The 13357-nt window shown below is 37.4% G+C and overlaps 2 protein-coding genes and 1 non-coding gene across 3 annotated transcripts in view; 2 read left to right on the top strand and 1 right to left on the bottom strand.

The window, feature by feature from the left end:
• Nucleotides 1-8033, top strand: part of LOC116293574 (uncharacterized) — a 40008-nt gene extending 31975 nt beyond the window's left edge. The window contains exons 9-10 of the mRNA XM_089033404.1: nucleotides 6873-6931; nucleotides 7049-8033. Of these exons, the coding sequence (XP_088889530.1) occupies nucleotides 6873-6931; nucleotides 7049-7442 (453 nt within the window). The 3' untranslated portion in view covers nucleotides 7443-8033. The remainder of the gene's footprint in view (nucleotides 1-6872; nucleotides 6932-7048) is intronic.
• A 146-nt stretch (nucleotides 8034-8179) lies between these two features.
• LOC116293590 (uncharacterized) lies at nucleotides 8180-13090 on the bottom strand. The gene is made up of 8 exons (XM_031701034.2): nucleotides 12869-13090; nucleotides 11712-11881; nucleotides 10825-10884; nucleotides 10631-10675; nucleotides 10242-10280; nucleotides 9210-9920; nucleotides 8880-8965; nucleotides 8180-8618 (listed from the first exon to the last, which is right to left on the bottom strand). The coding sequence occupies exons 2-8, from the start codon at nucleotides 11865-11867 to the stop codon at nucleotides 8414-8416; spliced, it is 1302 nt and encodes a 433-aa protein (XP_031556894.1). The 5' UTR covers nucleotides 11868-11881; nucleotides 12869-13090; the 3' UTR covers nucleotides 8180-8413.
• Trnal-cag (transfer RNA leucine (anticodon CAG)) lies at nucleotides 10340-10423 on the top strand. The gene has a single exon. It is a non-coding gene; the product is annotated as a tRNA-Leu (tRNA).
• Nucleotides 13091-13357: the final 267 nt, after the last annotated feature.

Raw genomic sequence — 13357 nt, 5'->3', positions numbered from 1 at the left:
AAGGTTTGACCTTTCCATTATCATCATCGTTAGAAACCTTTTGAATGTTAACTCTCTGGTTGATTGTTATCTTCTTCGCGATAGTTTTCATGGTCATGACTGTCGGGTTGTCCTGAGACACGCTCAAAAGATAGTGGATACAATCAAGAAAGACGAAAACTTGCTATTAAATTCTATATATTTTTTCTATCGGTCTAAAATCAAACCCAACACGTTAAAATTTTTTTTTGCCTGCGTGTAGAACAGTTGTTACACAAAAACCAAATATCTCCTATTCTCAGTTTTTTCATATCATTTTTTGTATTCTTATCTTTTTCTCTTCGAAGTCGAAATCAAAAACAAGAATATCTAATAATGAACGATTTCTCTGTTTATCCTTTAGACTTCGTTTGTGCTAACATTGATTCTGAAAGAAGGGAAACTAAAAATAAATAAAAAATGTGTACTTTTTCACCTGTTATCAAGTCTTCAAATACAAACATTTTTTATCTTTTTTTATTTAGCCATGAATATTACCGGCGTTTTGTTGGTAAAAAATTAAAAACGCAGGAACAAACACGGAAGTGTTTTAACAGCTTTTCAGTTTTCGAAATGCATAACACAGTGTTTTGATTATTGAACGCCTCTTTTTATGATTGCTTGAAGATGTTTTTCTCTTTCCTCGACGTAGTTTGGGCTAGACTGAATTTTTTTCTTGTATAATTATCAATATTACATATACCAATATTCTAGATAATTTTTAAAGAAAGTAAATCTTTACTTTTTCGACTCAATTATCTGGGTTTTTGATTACAACGTTCTCTAAGTTGTTTTTACTTTTACTGTTGTTATAAGTTGTAAGGCGTCTGCCAAATGTAATAGAAGTGCAAAGCGCTATGAGCACTGCGTTTGATTGAAACGGCCGCAAAGTGATTTTAGTAGCATGAAATGGAAATATTGAGTGCGAATCTCGGATGTGAAATGGCATTTTCACCTTGATTATATAAGTTGTCAGCCGTTTTCAATCTTGATATAAGTTCTGATCTTTCTGGTCTTTCGAAGATTATTCGGAAGCAGTACTGAATTCTAACTGAGCGGTGGCAATCTAAATTTTATAAAAATCATAGCCATTACGATTAAAATCGAAATTCAGATTATAATGACCACCTACCATACATCACCAAGATGACCTACCTTACACCACCAGGATGACCTACCTTACACCACCAGGATGACCTACCTTACATCACCAGGATGACCTACCCTACACCACCAGGATGACCTACCCTACATCACCAGGATGACCTACCTTACACCACCAGGATGACCTACCCTACACCACCAGGATGACCTACCTTACAACACCAGGATGACCTACCTTACACCACCAGGATGACCTACCTTACAACACCAGGATGACCTACCTTACACCACCAGGATGACTTACCTTACACCACCAGGATGACCTACCTTACACCACCAGGATGACCTACCTTACACCACCAGGATGACCTACCTTACACCACCAGGATGACCTACCTTACAACACCAGGATGACCTACCTTACACCACCAGGATGACTTACCTTACACCACCAGGATGACCTACCTTACACCACCAGGATGACCTACCTTACACCACCAGGATGACCTACCTTACACCACCAGGATGACCTACCTTACAACACCAGGATGACCTACCTTACACCACCAGGATGACCTACCCTACACCACCAGGATGACCTACCTTACACCACCAGGATGACCTACCTTACACCACCAGGATGACCTACCCTACACCACCAGGATGACCTACCTTACACCACCAGGATGACCTACCTTACACCACCAGGATGACCTACCTTACACCACCAGGATGACCTACCTTACACCACCAGGATGACCTACCTTACATCAGCAGGCTCTACCTACATCTACGTTTTTCCTAAATCTACAAAGCATTATTTTATTTATTTTGTTGTTTTTTTTTTTGTTTTTTTTTTTTGTTTTTTTTGTTTTTTTTTTGTTTTGTCCTACTGGATTTTGAATAAAGGATCATAAGGATTTAATAGCGTTGTGAGAAATCAGTAAAATTCAAAAAAAAAAAACATGTCAGGAGCTTCAGCTCAATTCTAATAGAGCGTTTTCACTCACGTGACAAGGAAGCCATATTGGTGTACCAAACAATAGAAGCTTTCCGCACAGTTTTTGCATAAAAATAGAGTTCAATTTCCCGAGGATACAATATGTATTGTTTTGGTATACCAAGATGGCCGGTGTGACGTTACATGAAAACGCTCTATTAATAATGGAGGATTCCTTCCAGAAATGCTTTTTTTACCTTGTCTTATTTTAATAAACAAATTATGAAACAATGCTGAACACCCAAGAGAGGAGAGGAAAGACGACAAGTGCTTTAAATATAGACCAGTAAATGAACAATACACGAGGTTTTGTTTGCCCATCAGAAAGTCTTACAAGTGCATCCTTCGCAAGCTAATCAGGTTTATACGTGTTTGACGACATTTGTCAAGTTATATTTTATTTAAAATGTATATATTTATAAAGAGTCTAGAAATTTCCCTAAGGTTTTGATATCTTTTGTGTGATCTGCTGAACAAGTGCCATCGCGTGAGAAGTGATCAAAATATTTGGTTTTAATCTTACGATAACAGCTCGTAAGCTTCATGAGTAGTTGAAGTTATTCAAATGAGGAAAAAGACATCCTTTGTCTCAAATTTTCTTCACCTCTCATTTCTCAAGCCTTTGTTCTTGATGATGAATCTTCGTCAAAGAGCCAACATGCCCTACGGCTTACGCCTGCCTTATCTAAAGCCAAAAATAGCTAAAAAAAACTGCCTTAATTCTACACCTGCCTCTCATAAAGCAGTCCATTCAACGATCGCAGCCAGATATTGCCGACACAAAAATAGAGTACGATAATACGTTATTGAAGTCCCTAAAGGCCTCAAGGTTTGCTTCGGCCAAGGCTTAGTATCGGTCATAAAATTACTACTATTTAAGCGTGGAAATATCAAAAGGCGTTCTCATTAAATTATCGCATTGACAAGTTTTGTCTAATTGAATTTACTTCTTTGGGCGTTTCGTGTTTTAATCTTAGATCATTTTCGATTGTAAAACTTGGTGTTTGAGGGGCAATGTTGGCGTTATCGTTCATGTTGTTTAAAAATAGTACTAAAACAGTACGAATATCTCTCGGGGTTTAGCAAAACGTGTGAATAGTTGAAAAAGGTTTTAATGTACATCGTGCTCAATTCAATTATGTTGTTTTTGTTGTTGTTGTTTTTTTTGCTTTTTTGTTTATTTATTTATTATTATTTTTCTAATTATTATTATTATATTACTTGTATGTATTTTTAGAAAGACTTATTTAACAGTCTAAATTCATTGCTTTTTTTAAATTTAAAAATGAAATGACAATAGCAATATAATAGTAATTAGTTTGCACATGATGGTTAAGGTGTCGGACGAATTCGCTTCCTCCTTCGATAACCATCCTTTTTCGGTCGCTAAGCTGTGAATTAAGACTTTTAAACTTACTGTTTGACTTTGAGAATTTAATCAGGCTCTAAAATCAAAAACAAATAACTTACAATTTTAAATTGAAGTCAATTTATAAGTTTCTAGATCTAATTTTTTAGTCATATATATGTAAATATAACAAAAAGTAAATTTAGCGGGTTTTTTTCAATTATGCAGGTTAAGAAGAACCTTACCGACTTCAAAAGATTTTATCTCAAAAATAATTTTCGGTAAATGAGTATTAAAAAAACCAATTAATAGCATATTTACTTTAATTTAACTTTAAAATGCCGAAAAATAGTTCAAATCATTTTGAAAAATAGTTCAAATCATAGTGTTGCTTGTTTAGCTTTAAAATTACGGTTTATATTATTTTCTTTCCAATTTTTTATCATTCCATTCGGTTTCACGCCCCTTTCTATACTCATTTCGGTTTCATTTCATTTTCCCCAATATATTTTACTTTTTTTTTACAACCAAAAGATAGACTCGGTTTGGTTAAGTCTTGGAGTCGTCGTTTGGCATTGACCGAGTGACTAAGGGCATGGGGCGATAAGTACTATGACGTCATTCCAGGCATTTTTCTTTGAAAAAGTATAAAAATTGTTAACAGAAATTTTCAAGATGCATTTTCAAATAACCAAGATGCATATGATTAGGTCCTGGCTATCTAGTGCTTCGGGGGGATTTCCTTTGGATGTTCCTGTTTTTCTCCCTCCGTAAAAAATAACGCCTCTAAACTCGACTTTAATAACTGAGCGTTGGCGGAAAGTTTGAAGTGTTTTCTTACTAAAACAATGACAGTTCATTTTGTTAGTTTATTTATTATTACTATTTTTTTAATCAACAGTCATGCAATATTACACAAATAAGTTCTTTTTCGAAAAGGTATACTGCCGCGGGTAGAGATCTTTGTTTAGATTTCATACCGTTTCTTTAAAATCTTAGCATCCCTTCTCTAAGATTACTAATAATTCTACTAAACTAATTTTACTATAACTATACCATTCAAAGTCGCCTTCACCAGGTGTAAATTGCTAACTTCAACTGTTTTATAGAGCTTTAAAAACGTGTTTCTACGATTATCTTGGCGAAAGATCTAATTATCCAAAGCCGGAAAGACCCGATCTTCCTTCTGAGCTCACGTTGATTTTATTGCAATCGCGTAGTAAAATCTGGTTCATTAAAGGTCCTTTTCATAACAAATCTTATTTATTGGCACTCATAATACACGACTATTAAAGATATGATTTATCATTTATTCGGGATCTTTAAACAAAGTTTGAGAAATAGAATTGTTACTTGAAACAGATGGTCGTACTCGAATTTGTTTATAAAAAAGAATCGAATATTTTTTCAGACAAACATTTGATCAAACTAACACGCCGACGCGACTTCAAGTTTTATTCTTTTTTTTTTTTTAACCTTGGTTATCTTTAATCAAAGTGTGAGAAATAAAACTGGTACTTGAAATAGGTATTGGTACAAGAAGATTAAGGGAAGATACTTTTTTTATCGGGGGGAGGAGAAGGGAGGGCTAAGGCTTCAGAGGGGAGAGTCATCAGTAAAAAATAAAACTTTTTTGAGGGTCTAACTCTTTTATTTTGACGAAAGCTGTCTCCTTGTTGACTTGAGGATCATGAGTTTAAAAAAGTTTACTGCGAATCTCCGGCTAGCCCTCCAACTCAATAGACGTACCTTTCCCGCGATGCAGAATTAATCAAACAGGAATGCCGACTTCGATAAGCTAGCTCTAATAAATCTTCGCTTTTATTTGATTTTTTTTTTTTTTTTTTGTTAGCTGTAGCCGTGCGAGAAATAGAGCTGTTCACTTGAGACAGGTGTTCCATGTTCACATCACTATTCAAAAACAATTTCGGACGAAAATTTCAAATATTTTCGAACTGGAGTACCAAATCCTAGATCTAATTCTGTTTGTTTTTCTTTTTTTTTTTTTTGGAACTACTGTGGGATGTAAAACATATTATACACAATACCGCATACACGCGAGAAGACAAACAATTGATTTTAGGATGTTTAGAAATAATACGTTTCTTAAAAGCTGTTTATTTTTAGAAACTATACATGTACATGTGATTTTCGTCATTGAAAACACTTGATGTCTTGTGGCTCTCAACGTTCCAACATGAGGGGACGTAATTTAAAAAATCGTGTTGGAGTATTTTGCAAACAGATAAGGAGATGTTATGCTTACTCAAATAAAGAAGGTTGAGTTGATCATATATGGATTTTTACCCGAAATATTTAGGGGTTATATTAGCAAGGATTTAGACTCTTATGAAAGTTAAAGTGCTATTCTTACGAAAATATTAATGACGCAAAAAAATCCCGATTTTCTAAATACTCGAATAGGTTACAATGTTCACCAATAAAAATAATTGGTTCGAAAAAGAAACTATTCCCGTCTGAATTCTACTTCCGAAAATTCTTAAAATCTCGTCGGCCATTTCTATGAGCAGCGATTTTGTCGTTCCATTTTAATTCATGTGTGACGTCATACGCGCAACTGGCCATCCTTTTTACTCACACTGACTCTACAGCCATCTCTGTAAGAAGGCATGACTTGGTTTAAGGCTTGTTTTTAAATCAAATATAGTCGAAATCTGGTTGCAACTACACATTGAAGGGTGGTGCGTATGATGTCACTTCCTTTGAATCACTCAAAGTTGCCCGGAACGCAATCGCTTAATGGCTGACTCAAACGGCAAAACTTTAAAGGCTAAATGCAACATCTTCCCTGTCTTGTATCAAAAAAGAATTTGGATAGTAAGCTATATTGCATATCTTGTTTTATATGGTACAGTTTCCAGGGATGGTGTCATTTTCGTAAGACTAGCACTTTAAGGCCCCGTCCACACGTATCCGGAAATTTTTGCATCCGCAAATTTTTTTTTACGGGTACTGGTTGCGTCCACGCGTGTTCGCAAATTTTTGTGTCCGTATCCGCAAATTTTACGAAAACGGATACGTGTGGACGGTGAAAACGATTCGAATACGCTGCGTGTGGACGCAAACATTTTCGTATCCGCAAAAAATAATTTGCGGGTACAAAATTTTCCGGATACGTGTGGACGGGGCCTAACTGAATCATGGAATAAATTATTTTTGGGGGAAAAAACCGAAACGTTTGAGAAATTCTATATGGTTACAATGTCAGTGTAATCAATGTTGACTAAATGTTCATCTTAATGGTTTATACTGAGGGAGTTTCTCTGAATTTTGGGGTACCTTTTCAACCAAACGCTCGTGCAGCCTCTCCCCTTACTCAGGGCTCCTCGCCATGTCACACTATCGACGTTTTTATTTCTTAACAATGGAATGTTTTGTTAGGTTTGGCGCGCTGTTCGTCTTGTTGTGGACACAGGACTTCACTACAGAGGAATGAAAAGGTAAAAACCACACGCTTCCAGAATAATAGAATATTTCTTTGGAAAAAAAAAGTGTTTTGATTTGTGTATTTATAGATCAGAAGCTTTACAAAAGTGTATTGATTTGTGTATTTATAGATCAGAAGCTTTACAATATTTTGCGAATTACACGTGGGACACCACCGACTTCGCCGTAAAGGAAGTCACTCGGTACCAGAGCGATCCCGGCCAAGCTACGGCCTACATGTTAGGGAGACTGGAACTAATCAAGCTACGGAATGAGACCGAGAGTGAACTGGGTAGTAGTTTTAACATCCAGGACTTTCACTATCAGGTGCTATCCCAGGGTTCCTCGCCCATAACTTATTTGCGTGAACACATCGATCGGTATATTCGTTGCGTGAAAGGAAAGATGGTTGGAAAGGTTTGTGATTATATCTTGAAGGGAGAGAGTGAAAATAAGACCCCAAAAGATACCCAAGAACATCCCTATCCAAGACCTCCATGGCCGTTGCGAAAGTATTATGTCTAAGCCACCTTCTACCGTAGTTTATCCCTCGAGGATTGTTTCTTTCTTTTTTGCTTGCTCCCTTGCTCCCTTGCTCCCTTGCTCCCTTGCTCCCTTGCTCCCTTGCTCCCTTGCTCCCCTGCTCCCCTGCTCCCCTGCTCCCTGCTCCCTTGCTCCCTTGCTCCCTTGCTCCCCTGCTTCCTTGCTCTCTTGCTCCCCTGCTCCCCTGCTCTCCTGCTTCCTTGCTCCCTTGCTCCCTTGCTCCCTTGCTCCCTTGCTCCCTTGCTCCCTTGCTCCCTTGCTCCCTTGCTCCCTTTCTTTGCTAATTTAGTCGAGAGGTCAAATGGATAACACAAGTATAAGAAAAGCAAGTAACCATGTTCCCAAGATACTTGAAAAGGAAGCCTTACTTTAAGCCATGTATATCAAAATGATTTTTATATAGGGGATTTAGCCCAAAAGAGTTATATGAGATTTGGATTTAACATATATCAAGTACACCATTCCACCATTGCTATGATAACGTTTTTTATTTCAAAAAGGTTTTGTAATTTATACACACTAGATGAGATATTTTTTATAATTTCGAAAAGCCACAATAAATTATGTTCAGTACATCGTTTGCTAATATTCTATTATATACATCTATACCTCGTATTAATATATGATTATCACAATCCATCCCTCTTTGTGATTGGTCTATCCCCAAGTTAAAATGTTGCACCCAGTTCACTAGTATGATGTCCATGGTAGCCGCGCTAACTCAGTATTAACCCATTACTAATTCTCTCTACTTCATTATATATACACCGAACGCATAATTTATTACTACTATTACATGGGGAAGGAAGCCATCCCTCCCTCACTACACCCCACAATCCTATCCTTGAATCCACGCCCTGAATCTTTATTGCTATTTATCTTTTGTTTTTTTATTTGCCAACTAATTGACAGTCCTCTAGAACTATCCCTTAATTTTGACTACTATTTTAACATCAGTGACGTTTCTTAACAGCGCCTTTTTTTGTTTTGACACGATGGCTCTTCTTATTGGTTACTTTTTGATGGTGTTTTTCTTTGTGATGGTGACGTGAATGTTTGGTGGTTTTTGGTTTGGAGATCTTCAATTTTTTATCCTTCGACTTGCTTAACATTTTACGGGCCAGCTTGTGAGTTAACAGTCCGTGGCCGGAAGGAATGCTGTGGAAATGATTAATTAAAAAGAATAGGACTTTTACTTTATTTGCATAGTAATTTATTATTAAGCCTGGTTCGCACTAGCGTCGAATCGGTAGCAACATACCGCGCGCGCATTTATCACCTGTAAAATGACTAATTACTGTTAATGAGCAAATGAGAAGGTGAGAGGTAGAGAAGGCTGGTGGGAGAAAGGCATGGGACGGAGCTCAAAGGAGGCGAGAGAGGAGAAGGGGAAAGAGAAAGGAGTGAGAGATATCTTACTTGTGTTTCTTTATTAAATTCCATCCCTGTGAATAGAAGTTTTCCTTGTCTGTTCTGCTTATTGGTGTTCGACGGTACAACGCCGGCTAGAAGTAGAAATATGTCATGACTACTTTTAGTATTGACGTGGACCATGCAGGAAGGATTTTAAAACATGATGCACAAACGTACTGCAAATCAGCTCATATATGATGGAATTGCTAGTGAAAACCACTCGTCATAAGTGTTAGCTCAAGCAATAAAAATAGATTCGTTCCGATCCTTTGCATTATACGAAACCAGCCTTAACACATTGAATTGCAATATTTAGTTTTATATTCTAAAGCCCACCTTCAAGTCTATGGGTCCAATACCAGACGTAACCCAGTTAGCAGGGATTGCGGTGTACTGATTCAGCGGTCCTCCAACGACTGTCTCTTGCCGAGGCAAGGCAGCTACAGGCGGTAAAGAAAAATCGTAGGATGTCGCCCCCTGCAAGGTTACAAAGGGTTGGGCTGTCGGAGGGGCCGGACGTTTGGCTGTGGGGGTTCCGACGACAGATGGTGCGGTTGGACATGGAGATTGTACTTTTGAACCGGGGGCACACGAGGCACCAGGAGCACTCCCGGCACCCGAAGGAGAAGATGTCAGGGCTAGATTCATAGTACTGCTGCCTGGCTTACCCTGACCTTGACCTGGACCTTTGGGACCACCTTGAGTTGGTTTGAACTGTGCTGGACCCCCTAGGCCGGCTTGACCTTTAGGACCACCTTGAGGTGGTTTGAACTGTACTGGACCCCCTACGCCGGCTTGATTCGGTCCCTTGCCTTGACCTTGACCTTTACCCTGTTGGCCTCCTTGATTAGGCTTGCCTTGTGGCGATGAAGTGAGAGGCACGATGGTAATTACAGAAGCAGCTAGAATGCATGCAGGAGAGTTTGGTTTACCTGTTGTAGAGTTCTTACAGGCTGGAGGACGTTTTCCATTCTTGATCTTACTGTTCACGTATTTTTCGAGGGCCAGTATGCGTTGTATCAAGAGTTTGAGCTGTTCATTCTCACACTAAAAAAGATCAAGTGAAATGTGTACATACATAATATGTGCATATATATATGCATAGCCCACATACATATTTGCACAATACAGCGACGAAGGTCTTAACCATTTTCGCTTACTTTTAAGGCAAAGGCAGCATCTTCTTCTCAAATATTTTTTTAAAACCTTGAGTATTGGTCAGGCCATGGAACTTATGCCCTCGCCCTCCCGCAAAACAGGCCGGTGCTCAACCTAGCCAAGCGGGAGGTAGTTAAGTATTAATTTTTACTTCATAAGTAATTTTTTTGGTATTGCGCAATAATGTAGGATGATTTGCTGTTTAAATACCTGTGTTCTGCGGCAGAATCCTTTTAAACCTTGGTCGCCCTGTCAGTAACAGGATGAAATGGATAAGAAAATGATATTTGAAATTTTAAGTATAAGGTGTCAGGATGGCCGAGCGGTCTAAGGCGCTGCGTTCAGGTCGCAGTCTACTTCTGTAGGCGTGGGTTCGAATCCCACTCCTGACAATAAATAACTTTTTTTCGAATATTATGGTTTCTATTTTATTTATGTTTTACTATTTACTCAAAACCCAATATTTATTTGGTTTGTTTTTCCACTGCGTGAAATCGATTTCATTTGACTTAAGTACACTTAAGTATTTATTTTCCTATAAAATATAACCCAATAACTACTTAATTTAAGCTTATTTTTATTTTACTTTTTTATCTTACCGGAGGTCCTTGCGGTCCGGGTGGACCTGGTTTCCCAGGATCGCCCTAGAAAGAATAAAAAAAAAAAACAACCTTTTTTATAAGTGCATCAGTGTAAAGATTAGTAATGTTATGTGGGATACCTGTGGTGAAGTGCTCCACAGGTATCCCACAGATTCCGAGAAGTATAAAGTAAGAAACTTATAAGGGGTTACCTGTGGTCCTTGTTTTCCAGGAGCTCCGTCTAAACCTTTCATAACCACAGTCATAGTATCCTGTTACAAATACAAACACTCATAAATTTGTGTCATTCACGTGATCTGGAATCTAGACCTAGGCGCGCAATGCATTGTTCGCCCAATTTGCCGCCAATACCTGGATCCGGTAGCAAAATTTGAGCTTTATAAAATAGCCGTTAAAAATCTCGCGTTCTGATTGTTTGGGAGCGCGTGCTTTATGAGAGCACACAGCACATGTGCGCACTTTCAGTTGCGTCGTTCATATCCATGAATAAAGGTTATTGTAATTTGTATTTTATGAAAGAAATAAAATGCTTGCTGTGCTGTGTGGAGATATAAAGCACTTGGGGATTGACAGAACATTCGAGAACTGTCGAAAAGCACTCCGCTGCGTGTCGTGCACTAATTCTCCTAACACGTCGCTTCTGTTCTGCCAACCCCTGAGTACTTTATAACTGCACACATCTCTTTGCAGCTTAGTCTCGCAACAGAGTTGTGACAAGTTTCAAGAGTGTCTACACAGTGCAACGGAGACTCAATCGTATTGCCAATTGTAGAAACGAATTCTAATTTCGCAACGATTGATGCAACTTGTCTCGCAACATTTTTAAAATTGCGCTGTAGGTTACACGCTGCAATGTTCTATGCAACTTGTGTCGCAACGCCTTTGCGAGACAATTTACAAAGAAAATTGATACGTTGAATTTCGCCTTTAGGGCTGAGAGGCAAATTAAAACTGCACTTTTCTTGTCGGCAGTGTTTCACCACAAAGTTCGTAGTTATAGCAAGTCGACAGAGAAGCACGATCTTATTTTTCATAATTTTCGGCCACTGCTGCACGCAAATAAGTAGAAACTACTTACAGGTGATGACTGTGGTCGGGCCATAATATTAAATTTCTTCTTGGGATGCTGGGTATGCACAATGACACTTTTCTTGTAGTGATGGTGACTGGCTTCTGCGATGTCTATCGTCACGCATGCGCACAGCACTAATGCTGTCAGCCAACTTAATTTCATTATTCTCAAATAATCTGAAAGACAAAAAAATTAAGAATCAAGAGATAAACATCTTAGCAGTAAGTACAAAGATTTTATAAACAATATATTGCTGCTATGACAACAGAAAATACCTGTTCTGTACCTGTCGATGGGTCAGGTGGGCCACCAGAAGTTCAATACACACTAACACCTTCGAACTCATCGATATTTACGCCTCTAATTTTTAACACTTGTTGATAAGAAAAATATCCAAATTGCTCCTTATTTATATTTGTCACTCTTCGCAATCGAGTGCTATCTTCTCCGTTTGACGAAAAAAAAAAACACCATATAATTTCCATATTTGAATTTTGGTCTTTCTTCACCGTTTTGTCAGAAGGTTATATATTTTTATTGCATTCTTATTAGCGAATTTTGAAATATTTTTTGCTATCTTTCTGTAATAAAATTTCTCAAATGTCAAAATTGGATTTTTCGGAACATTTAAGGCAAAGTTTTCGATCGATCAGCAAGCATTCTTAATCATTTATAAACAAGATATAATCTTTAATCATTTTTTTCTTTGTTTTTCTTTGTGATAGATAATTAAAGAGGTCTTTAAACTGCTAGACCATTGATATAAACACTACAGCGGTTTTATTACTTGACTATTTTTTTAAACTGTAGACTTATAAAAATAAGTTTTTCGGGTCATTAAAAGTCATGTTGTCCTGCGCTCGACAAAATCGATATCTTTAACCATTATAATGAGTTCCGTAATTTAGCTTAGATATTGTATAATTAGATAAAAAAGAAATTTATTAAAATGGCCAAAAAAAACGTGAATAATGATAATCCTGTAGAATAAAATCGATCTGTTTTCACCAACAAATTTCAAGGTAGAATTTAACCTCCCAAATCAATGTCATTCTAAAATTACAATTACCTGATTCAATGGTGACAGCTACTGCATTTTCCAAACGCCTAGTAATGCTCTAAACCGCCAGATATTTTTCAGTAACTAGAACTACAAGACTTACCATATATTTTCTGTAAATGCCTCGGATATTCAGGGCTGTTTGTCGATTAATTAAGGATTATATATACACTAAGTTTTCATATGATCACCATGTCTTGATTTTCATAATTGTTTACATCCAGATTTAGGACGTTACGAACGGTTGTCACGTGACCTGTTGAAAATTTTTTTCCAAGATTATTTTCAAAACAAAGTGGCAAACAAATATGAAATATAAGGTTCAGAGCATTATACAGAGGTTAACAAGAAAGAAAGCCAGACAAAGAAAGAAATAATGGCCTGCGGATTGAATGAAAGGAGGTAGAAAGGAATGAATGAATGTATAGTAATATATATGGATGGAACAAGTGAGGGAAAAAGATATTAAACCACCATGACGTTTCGGACGTTATTCTGTAAAAATATGGATGAATGAATGAACGGGAAGAATGGATGGATGTAACTTAGTAAATTTGAAAGAAAATCCAGAAACTTAAGAAATAAAGAATCA

The sequence above is a fragment of the Actinia tenebrosa genome, unplaced genomic scaffold (assembly GCF_029948245.1).
Source record: "Actinia tenebrosa isolate PJP-AT-01 unplaced genomic scaffold, QUT_ActTen_1.0 PGA_scaffold1__47_contigs__length_23844297, whole genome shotgun sequence".
NCBI lineage: Eukaryota > Metazoa > Cnidaria > Anthozoa > Actiniaria > Actiniidae > Actinia > Actinia tenebrosa.
The sequence above is the reverse complement of the archived record's forward strand: the minus strand, read 5'-3'. Positions and strand labels throughout refer to the sequence as shown.

Bases quoted from the DNA above. Each gene is read 5' to 3' on its own strand.
- LOC116293590 (XM_031701034.2), bottom strand. From the start codon at position 11,867: ATGAAATTAAGTTGGCTGACAGCATTAGTGCTGTGCGCATGCGTGACG. The intron at 10,676-10,824 runs GTAACCCCTTAT...TATTCTTTCTAG, and splicing joins CTGGAAAACAAGGACCACAG to GGCGATCCTGGGAAACCAGG. The intron at 9,921-10,241 runs GTATTTAAACAG...GATCTTTTTTAG, and splicing joins GATTCTGCCGCAGAACACAG to TGTGAGAATGAACAGCTCAA.